Below are 22696 nucleotides of genomic sequence, written 5' to 3'. Positions count from 1 at the left end.
GGATTGGCTCAGTATAATTCTTGGCTAGCTTTCTTTTGTCTGAGATCCAGGTTAGGGGTAGTGTGGGAGAGGAAGAGGAGATCTTCAAAATGCTCCTGTTTTCGCAGTTCTTATGAGATGCTCATTGGTTGAGGACTCTTGTTCTGACGGAAGGTTACTTTAGTTACCATTTACTGCACTTTATCTGTATGCCAAGCACTATCCTAGATTTGGGTGGGTGGTGGGAGTGTCCCAAAACACAAACTGCTTTCAAAGAAATTAGTAAAAAAAAAAAGTGTGGGAAGTGTGGCAGTGGTACAGGTGGTCCCAAGGGAGGGAGTTCTTAGATCTCACATTTCAGTAGTTATTTTTTGGCAGTTTTCTCTTCATATGCTGCTACCACTTGACTGCCCACCTGGATGTATGTGAGAATGGTGGCTTAGAGGGTGCCCCTGGATAGCCCCTTAGGGAGGTGGTACTGCCTGCATCTTGAATCAGAGTTTGTTGTTTAGGTCTGAAATTTCTAACAGTGAGTGATGATTTGCTTTTCCCCAAATTACTTAAGTCCGTGACTGTATCTCACCTTTGTTTATCATCATAGTCCATTCAGCCGACAACACGAGAATGGAATTAATCATTCCAGGAGAGCAGCATTTCTACATGAAGGCAGTGAATGCAGCTGAGAGACAGAGGTGGCTGGTTGCTCTGGGGAGCTCCAAAGCCTGTTTGACTGATACAAGGACTAAAAAAGAAAAAGGTGACTACATTTTTCCTTCATGGTGGAAATATTTTCTTAAACATAAATGTAAATTGTTATGTTCACTTATAGTAATTTATTCCAGAGAAATAATCAGAAATGTTGATCTGTGTACATAAATGTTCATTATAATGAAAAAATTTCTAAATATTGCCAAGGATTAAATTTAGGGGAAAGGTTAAGTAAATTATATAGTGCTTCTGTAGGCTGATATATTATGTAGCCAGTAAAATGTTTAGGAGGAATTTTGATGATGTGAGGAAATGCCCAAAGTCATATGATACTTAATTAAAAAGAGCAATATTGAAAATTACATAGCCATTCCTTGGCCAGCTCAGGAAAAATATGTAAGTATTGGTCAAGTTCTTACCTTTGCAAAGGAAATTTACGTAAAAAAGACTCACTTTTCACTTTATACCCTTTGACTGTACCTTTTGACTTTACCATGTTCACGTATTGCCAATTCAAAAGCAAAGCAAGGGAATTCCATTGCAGTCCAGTGGTTAGGACTTGGTGCTTTCACTGCCATGGCCCCAAGTTCAATCCCTGGTAAGGAAACTAAGATCCCCAAGCCTTGCAGCAAGGCCAAAAAGAAAAATAAAAAGCCAAGCAAATAATTTATGGTATTAGTTCAGTTATATGCAAATATAATGTGAAAATAATAACAGTATTTATATCTTGCTTGTGAGAGTGCAGGGTTTTTTCCTGTATATTTCTTGATTTTCAGAATTTTTCAGAATAGGTATTACTTCTATAATTAAAAACAGTAGAAGTTATTTAAATTAGTGAAAGCAACTAAATATGGATATTGAAAAACGAAAGCTAAGGGTTGAATTTAAACACTTTTCAAATATATGGAAGGAACATCATGGATAAAGTATGGTTAAGGGTAGGATAAGAGAGAATGAGTAGTCAAAATCGCCAAAAGATAGAAACAATCCAAATGTTTATAATTGGGTGAATGGGTAAGCATAGTATGATATGTACATAGGGTGGAATATTATTCAGCCTTGTAAAGGAAGGAAATTCTGATAAATCCTACATTGATGAATCTTGAATATACGCTAAATGAAATAAGCCAGTCACAAAAGGACAAATATTGTATAATTCCACATCTGTGTCTTTGTTTCATAGAGACAAAGAATGGTGATTTCTAGGGATTAAGGGAGGGGGAAAAGGGGAGTTAGTGTTTAATGTGTGTAGAGTTTCAGTTGGGGAAAATGAAAAAGTTCTGGAGATGGATGGTAGTAATCAGTTCAGTTCAGTCACTCAGTTGTGTCCGACTCTTTGTGACCCCATGAACCGCAGCATGCCAGGCCTCCCTGTCCATCACCAACTCCCGGAGTTTACCCAAACTCATGTCCATCGAGTCGATGATGCCATCCAACCATCTCATCCTCTATTGTCCCCTTCTCCTCCTGCCCTCAATCTTTCCCAGCATCAGGGTCTTTTCCAATGAGTCAGCTCTTTGCATCAGGTGGCCAAAGTATTGGCGTTTCAGCTTCAACATCAGTCCTTCCAATGAACACCCAGGACTGATCTCCTTTAGGATGGACTGATTGGATCTCTTTGCAGTCCAAGGGATTCTCAAGAGTCTTCTCCAACACCACAGTTCAAAAGCATCAATTCTACGGCGCTCAGCTTTCCTTATAGTCCAACTCACATCCATACATGACCACTGGAAAAACCATAGCCTTGACTAGACAGCAAGAATACTGGAGTGGTTTGCCATTTCCTTCTCCAGCTGACTAGACAGACCTTTGTTGGCAAAGTAATGTCTCTGCTTTTTAATATGCTGTCTAGGTTGGTCATAGCTTTCCTTCCAAGGAGTAAGCGTCTTTTAATTTCATGGCTGCAATCACCATCAGCAGTGATTTTGGAGCCCAAAAAAATAAAGTCAGCCACTGTTTCCACTGTTTGCCCATCTATCTGCCATGAAGTGATGGGACTGGGTGCCATGGTCTTAGTTTTCTGAATGTTGAGCTTTAAGCCAATTTTTTCATTCTTCTCTTTCACTTTCAAGAGGCTCTTTAGTTCTTCACTTTCTGCCATATGGTAGTAATGGTTGTATAATAATGTGCATTGTCTTAATGCCATCGAATTGTATATTTAAAAATGGTTAAAATAGTAAATTTTGTTATATATATGTGTGTGTGTATATAATATAACTACAATAAAAAAGAAAGAATGGCCTTAAACTTGGGTATAAATTAACTTAGGTTAGGTTAAATGGGCACATAGATCTGAGCTGCTTTGGTCCACTCCGGCTATAGGGGCTTTGTAGCTAGCACCGCAAAACAGTGCCACTGGCTCCAGAAATCTGGAGAAGCACCAGGATCTACTGTGTGTACTACTTTTCCTTTCTCTGCTGCTTACACATCTATTTAGAAGGTATTGGTAAGTGAGTGGCTAAGATTATGGCTGATGTTTAGTGTGTCTGGAGATAATAAAGAAAAGTAGGTTCTTAATTAAAACAGATTCTTAAAACAATGTTATATGAAAATGAAGCTGTGAAAGGAACAAAAGAAAATAAATGCTTATATAGAGCAGTTTAACAACATAAAAGTTAAAAACTTCTATATACCGAAATACAGTAAAGAAAAGTGAAAGAAAGCTGACAGATCTTGAAAAATATCTGTAGTATTTTGCATGGATGAAAGATTGCTATTTTTAATGCATAAAAACTTTTACAAATTTTCAATTTATATATTATTAAGAGAAAAACAAAAATCAGAACTGGAAAAAGGACTGTGAAGGAAAACTGTAAAGGACAAGAAAAGCCAATTTACAAAAAAAAAATACAAGCACTTATTAAATGAAAGATGAATAATGGAATGGAAATATCCTGTATAAGGCATTCATTGTCATCAACTGCTCTCTGGAAATTAATCTACCTAAACTTCATGTCAGACTGCCAGCTTTTTCTAGATATCTAAAAAGATGATGTTTCCTCAGGGAAAAACTTTACATTCTGTTTTCAAGATCTCATGCCTCCTAAGCTATAGGTACTTATATCTATTGCCTTACTTTTTAATGATTCCATTTTGTTGCTTAGCCCCTAAAATATGAAAATGGTCTGTTTGAATGTTTGCATGTGTTCCTTTCAGAAATAAGTGAAACCAGTGAGTCTCTGAAAACCAAAATGTCTGAACTTCGCCTCTACTGTGACCTCCTGATGAAGCAAGTTCATACAATCCAAGAATTTGTTCACCATGATGAGAGTCATTCATCTCTCAGCATAGAGGTATATTCAGGATGATCCTTTCATGTCTGGTTATGCTTTTCTGCACACACGGTGGGTGAGCACCTTCATATAAGGTGACCGAGGAGCATTTTCAAGACAAGTTATTCTCCGCTTCAGACCTCTTGTACTGTAGACTATCTGGAAACGTGTATGATCTTTTAGATTTGGTCTGTATAACCAGAATAAAGCAGCAGGCAGCACATTTCTCCAAGGAATCAAAGCCTGTCTTTGTAGCTAGTTGATAATTTGATGGTTGGGGTGGGGAAGAAGCATTACAGGCACTTCCCTAGACTGACTGCATGAGTTCACTGGACAGCTGGTTTGTTCTTTCTTTTGTAATAAGGTTCTAGCTTAGCTATTGAGGGTTAATAATTTGGCTTTATAAAAGAACTTGAAAAAAAATCCTCTTAGACCAGTGATGTAAGAATCAAAATTCAGATTTATGAGACCTGGCTATGAAATAGTCTCATTCTTTCTGATAAAGTAGGACCAGTGAGCCTTACTGCTCTGTAGGTGAAAGGCCAGCATGGTTCCCAGTCCCCTTTTGCCTGACTTGGGAGAAGTGGAACATGAAACCTTCTTGCTTCTACTGTGGCCTTCTCCTCCTGGGGAAGGATCATGGCAGTTGTTTCTGGATGTAGGTATGTTAAACTTGAAGGCACTTGCTGCTTCATTGCAGGCTCTCCAGAGGCAGGTGCCCTCATATCTGCTCCAGTGGCTCAGGGACAGTGTCAGGAACCCAATCTTGTTCCTTCCTTCCACTCTGCCATTCTTGGTATGTTGGTTTTTTCTCCTCATGCTAAGCCTTCTATGCTACTGCAAGGTCTCATAGAAGCAGGAGGCAGTGGGGGTGGTCATGGTAGAGAGAGAGTCTCAATTTGCTATCCTTGGCTTTTATCAGAGAATGAAAATTCCAGAACCCCAGCAGACTTACCATCTTTTTAGTCTGAGTCAGTGGAAACTAGGAAAAATGAGTATTTGACAAAGGGTCACGGAATTGATGTGACTGACTTATACTAGTCTATATTCATCCCCCAGGGGCAGGGCACTCTGCTGTCTTACAAAAAACCTTGGAGTTTGTATTCTACCAAGGGAGAAATGGTATGATAATGCGCATAGGGTAGACATGAATTCTGCCTGCCTCTTAAGTCATCGTCATGGTATTCCACTACTGTGATCACCTTTGGAATTCTGATAGTTGGAGGCTTACAATGTAGGTTAGGTTTTTTTAAGATAAATTTTTGTACACAGTTTTTCAATGTGATTCTTGGTTTAAGTATAAGAGTTATTTTTTCATGGAGTCTAATTTCATATATTGTTTGCCTGAGAGACAGATAATTTTTATTCGTTCATTGATTTAGTTTTCTAAGGTAATGTATTTTAAATAGATTTGAACATAATCTAATAAGGTGTCCACTGAAGGTAACGTTTATTACTTGATTATAAGATGGTATATGAATCCACATAATTGTGTATGAGTCTGTTCAACTCTTTGCATATTGTTTTTCAGAACATGAATGAAGCCTCTTCTCTACTTAGTGCCACGTGTAATACATTCATCACAACGCTTGAGGAATGTGTGAAGATAGCGAATGCCAAGTTTAAACCCGAGATGTTTCAGCTATCCCATCCGGATCCCTTAGTTTCTCCTGTATCACCTTCCCCTGTTCAAATGGTTGGGACTTGTGGTTTTTCTTCCAACGATATTGCATGTAGCTTTGTTTTTGTGTTTATTTTTAAGGCTGGAAACTGGCAGTGGGGGAGGGAAAGAGTCAGCAGGTTGAATTTCTTGACTGTGCTCAGATTTTGTATGGGAGCCTCTCAGTTGATGGGGTCAGTGTGTGCCAGGGTCTTGACCCCCTCTCCTTGGAAGGGCTGTGCCATTTACCCCAGCATACCAGGAAAATGTAGAACTCTGGGGAGCTGTGACATTAAAGATTGGGGAGCATGCTTCTATTTGGTAAAAGCACCACAAGAGGGTTATGTCTTACTCACAAGGGGTTAAAATTAAGCAGATCTTTAAAGGAGTTGAATGAGTTTGAAACACCATGTTACAAGGGAGACAGTATTTTGTAGTTGGCATTTGGATTTGAACCTTCCAAAGAGGCAAGGTACTTAATCTCTCTGGACTTTATTTTTTTCATCTCTAAAGTACATGTGTTATTTTTACATCAGAGGAGATCTAACCTGTTTAAATGTTAGGTTAAACGTTAGGTTCTTACTCCGAACAGCAAGTACTCTTTTTGCCGAGGGTGGTGGCTTCATTGAGCTTTTCAAGGTAATAAACTTCCTTTAGCATGCTGTGGGGAAACTTGGAGATGAGATAAGTTTTGATGAAACCTTACATTTTTTCAAATCAAACTTCATGAGCCCTTTTTTAGGAGGAAGAATGCTACCTGGCTTTTATTTTAGCAGTTACCTGAAGGCTTAATTGTTGGCAGAAATAATAGGGTACAACTTATTCCAAGATTTTCTTACCCACCACAGCAAATTTAGTCATATGAGAATTAGTAATGATTATTACTTATATTTATTTAGATCGTGGGTGCATACTAAGTTGCTTCACTCACATCCAACTCTGCAACCCTGTGGACTGTAGCCCACCAGGCTTCTGTGTCCATGGGATTCTCCAATCAAGACTATGGGAATAGTATTATGGGTCGCCATGTGCTTCTCCAGGGGACCCTCCCAACCCAGGGATCGAACCTGCGTCTCTCAGTCTCCTGCATTAGCAGGCAGGTTCTTTACCAGGAGTGCCACCTGGGAAGCCCCACTTAGATCATAGTTTTCTAATTAATTTATGGTGGACCAACAGCATCCTCTGAGATAAGTATACCATGAAAGTGAGTTTTATGGCCAAATTAGTCTGGGAGTGCTAGGTTAAGTGGAGAAGGCAATGGCACCCCACTCCAGTACTCTTGCCTGGGAAATCCCATGGGTGGAGGAGCCTGGTAGGCTGCAGTCCATGGGGTCGCTAAGAGTCAGACACGACTGAGCGACTTCACTTTCACTTTTCCCTTTCATGCACTGGAGAAGGAAATGGCAACCCACTCCAGTATTCTTGCTTGGAGAATCCCAGGGACGGCGGAGCCTGGTGGGCTGCCGTCTATGGGGTCACACAGAGTCGGACACGACTGAAGCGACTTAGCAGCAGCAGCAGCAGCTAGGTTAAGTTAAACAAATTGGGTTTCTCTGTCATAGGACTTCTTAGAACCTCGTTTATGCTGAAGTGCATGTGAATCTCTGAGGAGAGGTGGTGTGTTTCTGAAATTATTTGATGGTTGAACCCTTCTGTATATTTTTAAATAACAACTCACAGGATTATGGCGTTTGATAGAATGCAGTTTGACAGTGTTGCTTTTTAGTGCAATTTTAGGTGTACTGTGAACTGCTAAATAACATTATAATTGAACAGAAAACCCTAATCTTTTGGGATGTATGTAGTACTATGTTCCTGAGCTTGATATATAAGGGGTACACAGTACTTTTTTTAAGATGTCAATTATTTTTTTATAAGGTATTTTGTTTTATAGAGTCAAATATAATGAAAACACCTCAGACCTACCTGATTTCTGCATTGAACTTCTGAGGAAAATGCTTTCTGTTATGAATGTTCTGTAGTCCAGAGAGGTCATATGTGCATTTTATGTAAACCATAATAACTGTCTCTTTTAAACTAAAGTCTTTTATCAGTGGAAACATTACAAAAAATCCAGTAAGTTAATCTAGGAAATATTGGTTAGAGGCCACTTATTTTTCCTCACTGTGCTATTTTACTTCATTCTTAAAGCAAAAATTGTGGCTTATGGTAAATAGTTCTGCAGACACATAACATAGAAAGTCAGGTCAGATAGTCTTCAAGGGAAATTTTTCTTTTTTTTTTTAATGACACAAATAAATGAAAAAGCTGAAAGATTTGAGAATTCCAAAATTAACTTGATCTTTATAACTGCTTAGCATAGTTAATCTCATGTCTCTCTTTAAATTAGCTTGCATTCAGTTATGTCTCAAATCATCATGGAAGTTTAACACTTGTCATTTTGATCCATAAATTGAGTGATACTTGTAGTGGGAGTGTTGCTGGGTTAGTAATCCTAAAGGAAGTGATTTCTCTTAAAGGAGTTGTTAATGTCCAGTTGCATCTTTATTTTAATCATATTAAATATCCCTGGACTACAAATTGGGTGGGTCTTAATTCTCATTTCAACAGGGATTTCTCAGAGCAACTGTAGAAGGCCTTTACATAACACAACTGTTAGACTTGAACTAACTTCTAAGACTTTTGAGCTTCTGTATTTAAAACAACCATCCTTAGTTTTAATAAAAACTTTGCTTTTTTTCTACCTCATAAGCATTGAAATAATCTACTTAGCTGCCTCTGTCTTTTTGGTGGAGTAGTTAGATTTTCTAAATTATGTTTTGTATTTTTCATATTAACTTTCTGATGAATCAGATTTTATTTACTTATATTTTAAGTCTATGATTTTAGAAACCTAGTTGAGGCTTAGGGTTTCTCTTCTGATTTCTTAAAAGACTTGAATTATTAATGCTGTTTTCCATGAAAACCACCCACACTTTAGAACATCTGTTTAATACCTACCTGAATAATGAATGACAAGGAGAAGCTCTGCCTTTTAAAAAAAGAGACAGAGACATTTATTAGACTGTTTTCTTTTCTGACTTTTTAAATACTCCATTTCATCACAAATAGTGTGATTTTTTTTGAGGGGCCTTAGTTAGGTATACTGTTTTGTGTGTGTGTGTGTGTGTGTGTGCGTGCGCACACGCGCGTGTGCATGCGTGCTAAGTTGCTTCAGTTTCATCACAAATAGTGTGATTTTTTTTGAGGGGCCTTAGGTATACTGTTTTATATGTGTGTGTGTGTCTGTGTGTGTGCGCGTGTGCACACGTGCGCAGCCTTAGTTAGGTATACTGTTTTATATGTGTGTGTGTGTGTGTGCGCGCGCGCGTGCGCGCGCGCACATGCATGCTAAGTTGCTTCAGTCGTGTCCGGCTCCTTGGCAACCCTGTGGACCGTAGCCAGCCACGCTCCTCTGTCCATGGGATTCTCCAGGCAAGAATACTGAAGTAGGTTCAGGGAATCTTCCTGATCTAAGGATTGAACGCGTGTCTATTGTCTGCTGCATTGATAGGCGGGTTCTTTACCAGTGATGCCACCTAGATACATATGTAAAATAAAATTTGGTTTTTAATATTGAGAAAATAATCCAGCATGAGAAAGATTTCAGTTATTAGTTACTAGGGAGAAAGCTTTATATTGTGCTAATGTTACTTGAGTCTGTAAAAAGCAAATTTTTCGGCCAGCTATCTTTTCTTTGAGTAAACTTATGTTAATTATCATCACCATAATAATATTAGAGCTGTCTTATTCTACTTTACCTGTGATTAAGCTTCTTTTCTTTTAAAATTTCTAGATGAAGCGTTCTGTCAGCCATCCTGGTTCTTGCAGTACAGAGAGGTAAAATAACCTTTTGACCAAATTCTCTCAAAATTCTACCTACTTAGGGAAATTTTTTTGTCTTTCATAAAATGAAATGTAAACTCTGTATGGGCAGAGTCTTGTTCTGATTTGCTCATCGTTTCTCTTACTGCTTAGTATAGAGCCTGGCCCCACTAGATAGTAAAGAAAAATAATGAGTGAATAAAATAGCCAGTAAGGTAAGCAACTTGCCAGCTATCATCCTTTTTTTAAGCTGTAAACTATAACAAGTGATGGTTAATAGAAATCCATTTTCAATGTATTAAGGCTCCAAGCTTAGGCTTATTTTACTTAGTTTATTATAGAATCATATATTTGTTCTGAGCTGTTTTATTTGGAGCTAAGGCTGTTACTGAAAAGAGAGAAAAAGCAATTGATATTTTAAAGTATATATTCATATCAGCACATTTAAAAAATTTACCTTTTTGATCTTGCCAGTATATCCCATGCTATTTATCTTAGCAAGTAATATTCTTTTGAGTTGCTGTGGTTGTCTTATTGGTTCTTTGGAAAGTGATGAAATTATAGTGACATTAGCATTTATGTCTCCACATTAATATGGGGTAGAGGCAAAAAATGGTTATTATAGGACTATATGAAATCATGTATGTGAAACTTTAGAAATTTTTAAAGTACTATAGAATTTAATGAATCTTTCTTTCAGTAAATGTCTATTGAGTGGCTACCAAAAAAAAGAATAAATGCTGAGACCCCTTATTATTTTGTCACTGTTTTTTCCCCTCTCATGATTATGCAATTGATTGAACTATTATGTGCTCATAGGAGTCCAGTGTTGTATCTAATTCTATCAGGGAATGAAATATTTCACCAACTGAATTTTCCAGAAAAATAAAAGCTTGATTCCTTTGACAAAGTTTTATTTTTTTTTTCAAATTTTTATTTTTATGATCAAATTTTTTGACTTGTATTTTATCCATTTTGCCTTATTAAATAAGATACAATGTGAGTTTTTAAACTTTATTTTTTCTTGGTGAATCAAGTTTGTCATTAAGAACAGTAATGTTGGGCTGTCATCCAGTGATAATGCTGTTGAGTGGTGGTGATTTGCTTCTGTGTTGAATTTTTTAGTTTGATATTTCTAGTTTTCTGGTTTTCCAAATTGATTTGTGAAAACTCGTTTTTCTAGCCTTCACTTGCTGTGTTTATCCACTCTTACTGCTGTCAGTGAGTTGGCTCCTAGCACACTCCCATACTGCTGGCCCATCCCCTTTGCTCTGCTGTTTTAGATTGGATATGGGTGACACCAGATGCATACACTTGTGAAATCCGTAACTTCTAGTTTTCAAATACTTATTAACCATAAGACATGTTACTCTCTAGCTGGACCTTCCTCTATAAAAGAAGTCACTTCATTGTACCTCTTTTCCTTTCAGTTTGGCTCAGAGGGTGTATTCACCAGCTTACCAGCTAGATTCTAAATGATTTGACTTGTTTATGGTCTGACCTCTGAAGGAGTAGAATGTTGCTGAAATAGAACTTTGAGTATAAAAACAGTTCCTCTTTCATTTAAAGAGAAATCATTGGAAACTGCAGTTTAAGTTGAGGGTGTTTTCATTTGTTGGAAGTCCTTAATGCTTTTCATTTAATTTACAGGAGTAGCCACTCTATAAAAGAACCAGTGTCTACACTTCACCGACTCTCCCAGCGACGCCGAAGAACCTACTCAGATACAGACTCTTGTAATGATGTTACTCTTGAAGACCCAGATAGTAAGTTAAAAGGGGTATGACTCTCCCTTTGGCCTGTTCAGCAAAATAGGTGTGGGGCTCTGTAAGTGTTGAAATGAAGAATACTGGCAGTGAATAGGGTCAGTACTAAGAACTACTAAATATCTCTTTGTAAATACCGTATCTTAGATTTACATATGTAATATCAACATTTTTACTCCCATTGCACTTTAGTAATTTGTTAGTAATCATACATTCCCACTATATTTGCATTAAAAAACATTTTAGAAGGAAGCATAAATTGTGAGTTGGATTCTAGGGAAAAATAAAGGCAAGTTCTAAGTTCAGAGAAAAATAAATCAGCATTGTTACTTAAATAATTTGAAATGGCCAGGGTAAATCACTTTTTTCTTGTGGTGATGGTGAATTATACTAACATTTATTCTTGTGCCTTTTTCTTCCTTATTATTAGAGACAGCATACTGTGATTGAATAGGAAAGATTTTGTGATTTATGTTAAATTGAATTATTTTTTTCTCCAGAGGAGAAGCTTTGAAAGTCTGTCAGAATATGTACTTAGACAATAGTGACTATGATTTCCAGTGAATGCAAATATGGTATTATTATTACAACTCCATTAATAGACTTTTGCTTTCCAAAGTCTTTACTATTTTTCCATGAAACATGTGGGGTAAATTACATACTATTCTCAATTAAGGAACAGGTTGTGTTCCAAGGGTGTATTTGTAAGTCAGCTGCTTGGAACAAGATTTTATTTCTCTATGGAAATGAAATGGTGAATGGTAGTTATATTCTTTAGACTGCATAGAGGAGCCCAGCTAATTTATAGTGTGGCTGAAATGAGATGAAACAATGGTGTTGGGTTTCTAGTATTTGATTACATTGAAAACATTCATTAACATAGAGTTGTTCAACTTAATCAGAACATTAAACAGGTTTAATTAGAAGGGAATGTGAAGTTCGTGAAGGTAGTTGAGATTCTAAAAGGAACTGCTACTCACTTTCAGATCTCAAGAAGTTGTTGGCATCTTTTTTTCTTAATGCCCATTTTTCTTACAGAATTAATCTATTTATTGATGTAGAACACTACTGTGTACTCATTATCATTTTGAATTTAAGTTGGGGCAACAAGTGAATAAATGAAAGAAGGAAACCGATTGAGTAGGGAAAGGATATGGGAGAAAGAAACTTCCCTAGGCCGATTTAGTCCATCTTCAAAGTGATAAGAAAAAGAGGGAGATGGTTCAAGAGGTTAAGTATGGGGGAAAAAAAAGTCACCTGAGGCAGGTTATATACATTGCAATTTAGCTTCCTCTTTCTGCCTTTAAAAATACATGACCCTTTTCATCTAGAGCTTATGAAACAGTTTCGTACTACCTTGTTACTTTTTTTAAAAATGCCATTTCTCTTTTTTAAGGGTGTCATTTTCATTTGTGATAGCTAAATTAACTTTTTAAGCCAGCCATTTTCCTTAGCTGTTTTTTCTTTTAGAACCTCTAGTTCTGAATTGTTAAAAACTGTTTTCATAAGATCTAAGTGTAAATGGCTTATTCCATTTAACAATTTAGCTGTTAAGGAGTGTAACAAAATTAGTTATACAACCGTGTATGCTAATCCACACACATACCTGCATTAATATTTATATGCACATGCATTCATCTTTATATACTTACATATACCTCAACTCTTTAAAACTTTTTAAAGTTGGCAAGTATAGGATAGGTCAATTTTAGCCTTAGATTTCCTACTTTTTACCCTAAAATTTATTGTCCCAGTTAGCTGACAAAGCAGAGACTGTATTAGTTCTGTTTCTTAGAAAGTGTGGGCTTCCCTGATACTCAGTTGGTAGAGAATCTGCCTGTAATGCAGAAGACCCAGATTCAGTTCCTAGGTCCAGAATATCCCCCAGAAAAGGGGTAGGCTACCCACTCCAGTATTCTTGGGCTTCCCTTGTGGCTCAGCTGTAAAGAATCCGCCCGCAATGTAGGAGACCTGGGTTCAATCCTTGGGTTGGAAAGATCCCCTAGAGAAGGGAATGGCTACCCACTCCAGTACTCTGGCCTGGAGAATTCCATGAACTGCATAGCCTGTGGGGTTGCAAAGAGTTGGACGCGACTGAGCGACTTTCACGTTTTAGAAAGTGTATTGGGCAAGTTGAAAGTCTTTATGTCACCATATACTTTCCTTTGAGAGATGTAGCTACTTCTTATTAACTAGATGTTTTAAAATTTATAAATTTTATGTTAAATTAAAAATATGTTCATGTGAAAATGAAGAGGACCATGCCAGTGTGTTTCCTGTGCTTGCTTGCAGCTGCAGTACTAGTTTTGTGAGCTGCATCCCAAATGCAGATGTGAGAACTTTCAGTGTGAGGTACCCAGTCAACTTGGCTCAGAAAGTCTTGTGATGCTTTGCTGTATACCTGAAACTAACAAAACATGATAAATCAACTATACTCCAATAAAATCAAAATATTAAGGAAAACAAAGTCTTGTGATGAAAAGACCAAGACCTGAGTTAGTCCTAGTTCTTTTGTTACCAATTGTGTGATCTTGGGTTAGGTCTGTGATCTTTTCAGAACATGGTTTCTTTGCCGAGAAAATGAGGAGGATGCCAGCAGCATTAAAACAATAAAGCTGAAAAAGCAATAATTAATTAAGACTAAATTCAAATTCAGCAAATCTTTATTGATTACTCCATTATGTGCAAACCTTGGTTCTAGCAAAGAACAAAACAAGTATCTCTACTACTTCAGATAGTTTCATAACTTCTCATGAATTTTTAGGTGTCTCCTTACAACTGCCAGTATTATAAAAGTTAAATTTTTACTCTTTTAAGCAACCATCAAAAACTTAGCAGGAAGCTACAGGAATTTCACGTCCCTGAATAGAAAATGTTCTTTCACAGAGGACTGGAGTTATATTGGTAGGATATTTAACTTTTTAATCAATTTCTTAATAGGACCTGTTCACTGTTCAAGAAATACACTTAATGGAGATTTGGCATCAGCAACCATTCCTGAAGAAAGCAGATTTATGGCCAAAAAAAAATCTGAATCAGAAGATCCTCTTCTATCCTTCTCTTCCTGAGGAACGGAAGTGTCCAACTTCCGCTAAGTATTGCTATGCAAAAGCTGCTGTAATTAAACTATGTTATAGGGAGTAGTTTTTCCCTTAGGATTTCTCTGCACTTTATAGAATATTGTAAAACAAACAAAAAAAACAACCCACATACCTTTGAAGTGTATTTTATCTTTATATAGTTTATTTGCAAGAGTATTTTCCTAATAATTTCACAGTATGAATGTGCATCTTTTTTTTTTTTAAAAAAAACAAATGATGGTGTAACATTTTGACATCCATAAAGACAAATGTAGATATTTTTCTAAAAAACTGTGAGGGACTGACAGCTTAGTCAGTGTGTATTGTAGCTTATAAACATGAAATCTTATAAACCTAAGGTTTCAGTTTGATAGAAGTGTGATATATGTAACTTGTGCCATGGACCAAAAGGTCACTTTACCCCAGCTGAAATGAGTTATGGTTGCAGCTTGATGGTGTTTGTATTATATTCCTTTAAGCAAAGAGGAAACATTTAATATTCGAGATATTTTTACCCCAAATACTATGACATTGAGGATTTTTAAAAAACCAGACTGTGCAGTCCTTCGTATATGAAGTTGACACTACTGATTTATCAATACCAAATGCTGTGTTAAAGTATTTAATTTTTACTTATTTATTTTTCTGTTGCATCAAAAAAAAAAGATTGCATCCTAACTTTTATGACCTACCAAATTTAAGATGTGTGTGCATTGTTATTTACATTGTTCTAGACAGAAGTTCATGTTGTAGTGACCTTGCTCACTTCACCAGAGAAATAAATGACTTGCAATGGAAGAGGATTTTAGTGCTTTTTTTTCCCAGAATAGACATTATTAAGCTACTGTTGTAAGGTATTAATATTTGCAGCTCTTTAGAATATCTAGACTTCTTTTATTTATGAATATTTATAAAAAAGGAATCTGTCAAGGCGACTGCCCTACTTAACTTGAGAATGGCATTATTTAAAGAACAAATAGCATTTTTTAGTAGTGCCTGTCCATGCCGTCAGTGTTTGCCTTGTAAACTGTTTTTTTAGTTCACTTTGGAGTGACGGTTTTGTCCAAGGTTTTAGATGAGAAGCACTTTAAAACAAACTGGTTTGGTGTTTTTAGGTTAATTGTATGTTTAATAAATATGTGGTTTTTGCATTCAAACTCATCATATAATACATTGTATTTTTTACATTTATTGATAGTTTGTCTAATCTTTATCAAATGGTAATAATATTCCTTATTGCTTTGATTTTGTTTGTATATTTAGACCTCATAGTAAATACACAAATAAGGCATATTTTTAGTTTTTTGCCTGTGAGCTTGGAATGTTATGTCCTATTTCATTTTAAATTTCTCTTGTAAGTTTATGTGGGAATTTTTTTAAAAGATGTGTTTAAAATATTTTTTTAAACAAATTTTAAAAAGATACTTGTTATTTCCTTATTAAAATAAGTCTGTAGTTATAGGCTTTCTTAAGTTTAAAATGGACATAAACAATCTATACACATTAATATACATTTAGATAAACTGTATGCTACTTAAGGTATTTGAAATTTTAAATAGCGCACAGGTCATTAGACTATATTAGGAGGAATCTTTTTCTGCTCATATGTTGTACTTCATATGTCTAATTTGAGAAAAAAGTTTGATAATATAGTAAGTTTTCATGTTGAGTGAGTTATCAGGTTTTTGGCTTCTTTTTTTATTTTTTGAAATAGGAATGAGTAGTGATAAGACCATGGAGATCAAGGTGCTACTACTGACTGGGAGTTTTTCTGGTAGTGTTTTTTTTTTTTTAATCAATAGGTTTATAATGGAAACACTATAACAAAGCTTTTGAACTCATGGAAAATAAATCCATTTTCTATTGGTTTATCCAAAAATATGAGTTCCTGAACAGTTTTCTGTAAATAATTTTTAAAAATAAAATACAGTTATTTCTGACTCATATCATTTTTTTCTCCTTGAAGCAGGTGCTTTGAACAAGTTTGCTATATTCATAAATACGGATTTTATTGTGACCAGAATCACCTTTTTTCCCTTAGGAATCAACTCGTTTGTGAAATCTTTTTTTTTTTAGGGAATATCAGTGTATCTGGAATTACATCTAGGTTTTGACCAGTGAGTTGGTATCATGAAGCAAAGCTTCAGGAAACCTTGCATTTTTTGGAGCCCTGTGTATTTTCAAGGGTGCCTGACTTTTCTGAATCTTCAGAAAAAGATGAACCAAATAAGAAAAATTTCATAAGAATTTTAGTTTGTAACAATTCTTGTAGTGTCTAATTATTGGTTGTTCTTGTTTTACTTTATCTAGGCCTTGGGGTTGAGAAATTTAGAGACTGTTGGTATATCAGTGATCTTCTAAGCAGAACCAGTGTTTGCTTTCTGTTGCATGGGAATCTAAGCCTTCTATGCTTAAAACAACTTTGATGAGAGTTCTTTTGTAAGTGGACCAAATTTGAACTTTGTTATATTACACTGAATTATTGTGTTATCTTCAGTCAGGACAAGTCCAGAAATGGATGCTATTTAAACTTAAATTCCAAAGCAAGAGGTAAAGTATCCTCATTTCGACAATCTCCATGGAACCTTTTGCCTTGAATTGTAGGTTTTCACTGTATGTTATTATAATTAGTGTTTAGAAGTTATCATAAGATCTCAGGAAATACAGTCTTATACTATGTGACTCCATGCACATTATAGTATTATTAATTTGGACTCTACCAATTCTTGACTTATTACATGAAGTGCCTCTGGGTCTGTCCTTTGAACCTTGCTCCTACCACTTGGTGCAGAGGGTATATCCTGGCCTGTAAAAAAGCCTGGTTAGGCTGTAGGAGCTCCTTGGAGGAGGACTCTCTGAATAGCTCTGATCAGGTAAGTAATTGGAGCTGGTAGATAGGGCTTCGGAGAAGGCAATGGCACCCCACTCCCGTACTCTTGCCTGGAAAATCCCATGGACGGAGGAGCCTGGTAGGCTACAGTCCATGGGGTCGCTAAGAGTCGGACACGACTGAGCGACTTCACTTTCACTTTTCCCTTTCATGCACTGGAGAAAGAAATGGCAACCCACTCCAGTATTCTTGCCTGGAGAATCCTAGGGACGGCAGAGCCTGGTGAGCTGCTGTCTATGGGGTCGCACAGAGTCGGACACGACTGAAGCGACTTAGCATAGCATAGCATAGCATACATAGGGCTTCCTTCTAATGTTTTCCACTTCCACAATCCTCTTTTCTTTGAATTCATACTGAGTTTGTATATTTGAATTCTTTTTTTTAAATTAGCTTTTTTGTTTTTTAAGCAATTCAAGCACATAGTTAAAAAGATCAAATAGAAGCTAGAAGGTTTGTAGTGAAAAGGAGTAATTCCTCCTCTTAGTGCCCTAGAGGCAAGAACTTTTAGCTCTCAGTGGTTGGTTCTAGTATTTACCTTCCTATTTGAAAATACGTTTTATTCCTCTTTCTTGATTTGTCAATTTTTGAAATGATTTTTTTAATTCCTTTTATGGCAGGCAGGATTACTTTGCTTATATCCTCACCTCCCCTATACCCCCAGTGTAGATTAATCACAACTATTTGTTAAATCGATTAATATAAATATTGTTTATTGATCATTATCGATTTTTCCTATCATTGTTTACTTTCTACTCAGTTCAGTTCAGTCGCTCAGTCCTGTCCGACTCTGCGATCCCATGGCCTGTAGCACGCCAGGCCTCCCTGTCCATTACCAACTCCCGGAGTTTACTCAGACTCATGTCCATTAGTCGGTGATGCCATCCAACCATCTCATCTATTGTCGTCCCCTTCTTCTCCCACCTTAAATCTTTCCCAGCGTCAGGGTCTTTTCAAATGAGTCAGTTCTTTGCATCAGGTGGCCCAAGTATTGGAGTTTCAGCTTCAACATCAGTCCTCCCAATGAACACCCAGGACTGATCTCCTTTAGGATGGACTGGTTGGATCTCCTTGCAGTCCAAGGGACTCTCAAGAGTCTTCTCCAGCACCACAGTTCAAAAGCATCAATTCTTCGGCGCTCAGCTTTCTTTATAGTTCAACTCTCACATCCATACATGACTACTGGAAAAACCAAAGCTTTGACTAAGACTGACCTTTGTTGACAAAGTAATATCTCTGCTTTTTAATATGCCATCTAGGTTGGTCAAAACTTTCCTTCCAAGGAGCAAGCGTCTTTTGATTTCCTGGCTGCAGTCACCATCTGCAGTGATTTTGGAGCCCCCAAAAATAAAGTCTGTCACTGTTTCCACTCTTTCCCCATCTATTTGCCATGAAGTGATGGGACTGGACGCCATGATCTTAGTTTTCTGAATATTAAGCTTTAAGCCAACTTTTTCATGCTCCTCTTTCACTTTCAACAGGAGGTTTAGTTCTTCGCTTTCTGCCATAAGGGTGGTATCATCTGCATATCTGAGGTTATTGATATTCCTCCCGGTAATCTTGATTCCAGCTTGTGTTTCATCCAGCCCAGCATTTTTCATGATGTACTCTGCATGTAAGTTAAATAAGCAGGGTGACAATATACAGCCTTGACATATTCCTTTTCCTATTTGAAACCAGTCTGTTGTTCCATGTCCAGTTCTAACTGTTGCTTCTTGACCTGGATACAGATTTCTCAAGAGGCAGGTCAGGTGGTCTGGTATTCCCATCTCTTTCAGAATTTTCCACGGTTTGTTGTGATCCACACAGTCAAAGGCTTTGGCATAAGTCAGTAAAGCAGAAGTAGGTGTTTTTCTGGAACCCTCTTGCTGTTTCGATGATCCAGCGGATGTTGGTAATTTGATCTCTGGTTCCTTTCTACTATAATCTTATTTTTCCTTTAATTAATAATTGCCTGATTTTAAAATTTGCTTAGTTTTTTACTGTATCTGTTACATTAATTATCCAAAGGCTTAAATGCTAAAAAAAAAAAATCAGATCTATCAATTCCTTTTTTTCTTCTTGTCCCTATGAGGATATTTTTTCCACAGTCCTTCAGCTTTTACCATCTGGACAATTGCCCTCCAGACCCATGCATGACTTGGTGGTCATTGTGGGATCATTTTGTTTTTCAGTCTCATATTGGATCTCTTGTTTATTGGATCTTTATTGAGATTTGCTTTACTTTTTTTGCCAAAGCATATCCACTACCAAAAGCTTCCTGGGAAAAAGTAGATGAGAGGCAAAGATTTTGAGGTTTTACAGGTCTGAAAATGTCTCTTCTCTTGATTGATTGGTAGTTTGGAGTCTCTGTTGAAAATAAATTTTCTCTTAGAGTGTTGAAGTCAGTGCTCCATTGTCTTAAAGCCTTCATGATTCCTGTGAAAATTCTGGTACCATTCCTTTATTCAGGACCTGTTTATACACTCTGGAAGCTTTTAAGAGCATCTCTTTATGCCCTGCATTTCATGAGGATGCACAGATCTTTATTCATTCTTGTTGATGGGTACTTAACTTTATAGTTCAGTTCAGTCACTCAGTCGTGTCCGACTCTTTGCGACCCCATGAATCGCAGCACACCAGGCCTCCCTGTCCATCACCAACTCCCGGAGTTTACCCAAACCCATGTCCATCGAGTTGGTGATGCCATCCAACCATCTCATCCTCTGTCGTCCCCTTCTCCTGCCCCCAATCCTTCCCAGCATTAGGGTCTTTTCCAGTGAGTCAACTCTTCTCATGAGGTGGCCAAAGTATTGGAGTTTTGGTTTCAACATCAGTCCTTCCAATGAACAACCAGGACTGATCTCCTTTAGGATGGACTGGTTGGATCTTCACTTAACTTTAAATTTGTAGACTTGTTGATTTCATTTCTGAAGGGAAGTTTTTTCTGTTATCTTTTTCATAATTTTAATAATCTTTATTAGAATTCCTGTTATTTGAATGTTGAACCTCCCAGATTGATCCTTTAATTTTAAAAATCTTTCCTAAGTTGTATTGTAATTGTCCTTTTTCTATTCATCTAGCTCTTCTGTTGAATTTTTTTTTTTAGCTGTATCTTTTATATTCTAAGGTATCTTTTTTGTCTGTTCCATTTTCATGAGGATGATTATGGTTTTTTTCTTCATGTCTTATTTCCTGCATTGTTTTCTGTTGTATTCATTTGTTTTGGATTCTGTCTTCCATTCTGAAGACTCTCAGAAAATTGGAAGAGTCATCCATTTTTATTAAGAATTCTTATTAAGGTACTAAAAAGCTAACTTCATGTTTCTTTATGTGTGGGCTGGGTTTATCAGTTGTCTGCTTTTAGGCAGAAAGCTGGCCTTTTTTCTTGGAGTTCCCTAAATTTCAGAGTAGGTATTTTCTTTGGAGTGTTCATTTTCTCTAGGAAGGATTCCTGGTTTCTAGGAGCAGGATATGAACATAAGGCTGAGGACCTTATAGTTTGTATGGTGGTATTTACTTTAAAATCTCTATTTTCGGCCTTTCCATTCCCTGCCCTACCCCACTTCAGTCATCTTCTGTGTTTTGCGACCCTCAGGTTCAGTTTCTCCTGTGGATAGAGTTTGGGGTGAGTGGGTTGTCTGGCTGTGGAGAGTGGGGAGAGGACTTAGGGTCCAGTTACTATTTTTAACAGATGTCTAGTCCTGATTTCAGCCCTAAACCTAACGCCCTTTTTCTGCAGTAGCTGTTACTTCCAAGTCCTGAACTTGTTAGGTGTTTGGTTGAGTGTATTTGTTGGCTCCTTCTTTCTGGGTACATAAAGTTTTAACCTTCTCTCCTCTGCTTAGTTAGTTATCACACCCCTTCATGTTTTTTATTTTTGTTAAACTTTGTTTAAACCTCATACTCATGTAGTCTGTTCTGACAAGTTGATCAGTCTATCATATTTAACTGGAAGTCTAGGCTGAAATCATAGTAATGTGTAGAAAGTAAAATTTCTTTCGTATTATTCTGTAATTCATCTTTCTATACTCTAATGATTTTCAGTTAATATGGTTTTACTGTACGACCTACCTCATAGGGTTGTTATGAGGATTAGAACAGTCAATACATATGAAGTACTTAGAACAGTGCCTGACACATAGTGTGTGTTAATAAGTATTAGCTATTAATATTGTCACCATTATTACTGTCACTGTTAATTCAATAATCTGTTTAAACTTGAATAAAGATATTTTCACCAAAGGAAAAATTATTGATATATGGGAAAATCTAGTGTTTGATATTACCCTACATTTAACTAGACTTCATATGAAATGTTCAAGTATTAAATGTTATCTAAGACACATTAAAGCCTTAAAAATTCAGTCAGTAATAGTTACTGTTTTTAAAACATATAATAGCAATTTTGATGTGCTTTTTAAGCTTTATTGGTATTGTGTTATGTTGTTTTTTTTTTGCCACACTGTGCATCATGTGGAATCTTAGTTCCCTGACCAGGGATTGAAGCCAAACGCCCTGCATTGGAAACATGGAGTCTTAACCACTGGTCTGTGAGGGAAATCCCTGTATTGTGTTTTATTTTGGTCATCTAAATATGAAGTATAGAAAACAAAATTATGGAGATGATGTTTATATGCCTTATGGCCGGTAGATGAGATACTCTTTGAATATATATAGAAATAAACAGTGGACTCTAGTCACTGCACCTATGACCTAGTGAATATTTATATACTTTTCAGAAAATGTTGTGAATTATATGAAGCAGAATATCTGCATTTACTCAATTATTGTAAGTATTGCCTTTGTGTCTGGATTAAGAGTGTATATGATATAACTGAATTCTAATTCTTAGAGGTGAAATGTGAGTAGGTGCTTACATTACTCTTACGGATAGTGAGTTGCCTATATTGGGGAAGGGAATTTTTTTTGTAAGGAGGTTTGCATTCTCTCTCACTAAAGTAGAGTCTCATGGTTGGGACAAATGGCTGTAACTATCAATACCGCTAGAGATGCTAGAAATTTTTCTACAAAAAGAATGGTCAGTTGCTGAGTGTGAGTATATATATTACCAGTATATATTACCAGGACGACTTCGGTAGAATAGATGAAACAGGTAGCCATGGCCAGTGTCAAACAGTGCCTGCTGTTAGCTTGATGCTGGCATTTCCCCGTCCCTAGATTTGAATATCGTTTCCTTTTGTGTCCCCTTATTATTTGCTTTGATATTTTATCTCTGGAACTGTAAGGTCTACATCTTTAGAGCCCTTATGCTCCCTCTTTTCCAAATACAGCAACTATGCTATGCTAAGTCGCTTCAGTCGTGTCCAACTCTGTGCAACCCCATAGACGGCAGCTCACCAGGCTGTGCCGTCCCTAGGATTCTCCAGGCAAGAATACTGGAGTGGGTTGCCATTTCTTTACTCTAGTGTATTTTCACGGGATGGCATTTCCCCTTTGTGTCCTGTAATGTGCTCCTTCCCTCAAATAGTCTTCTGTTGATCTCTTTGAGAATGAAACACTTAACGTGGGCCAGTAGC

General features: G+C 36.8%; 1 protein-coding gene across 7 annotated transcripts in view; it reads left to right on the top strand.

The window, feature by feature from the left end:
• Nucleotides 1-15447, top strand: part of PLEKHA3 (pleckstrin homology domain containing A3) — a 30834-nt gene extending 15387 nt beyond the window's left edge. For all 7 annotated transcript variants that reach the window (XM_081579522.1, XM_081579517.1, XM_081579521.1 and 4 more), the window contains exons 3-8: nucleotides 581-736; nucleotides 3844-3980; nucleotides 5491-5655; nucleotides 9416-9459; nucleotides 11095-11210; nucleotides 14151-15447. In XM_081579522.1, coding sequence (XP_081435648.1) covers nucleotides 581-736; nucleotides 3844-3980; nucleotides 5491-5655; nucleotides 9416-9459; nucleotides 11095-11210; nucleotides 14151-14278 — 746 coding nt within the window. In that variant the 3' untranslated portion in view covers nucleotides 14279-15447. The remainder of the gene's footprint in view (nucleotides 1-580; nucleotides 737-3843; nucleotides 3981-5490; nucleotides 5656-9415; nucleotides 9460-11094; nucleotides 11211-14150) is intronic.
• The last annotated feature ends 7249 nt before the right edge of the window (nucleotides 15448-22696 follow it).

Source organism: Giraffa tippelskirchi, chromosome 3 (assembly GCF_054371585.1).
Source record: "Giraffa tippelskirchi isolate mGirTip1 chromosome 3, T2T-mGirTip1v1.2.pri, whole genome shotgun sequence".
In the NCBI taxonomy this organism is placed as follows: domain Eukaryota; kingdom Metazoa; phylum Chordata; class Mammalia; order Artiodactyla; family Giraffidae; genus Giraffa; species Giraffa tippelskirchi.
The sequence above is the reverse complement of the archived record's forward strand: the minus strand, read 5'-3'. Positions and strand labels throughout refer to the sequence as shown.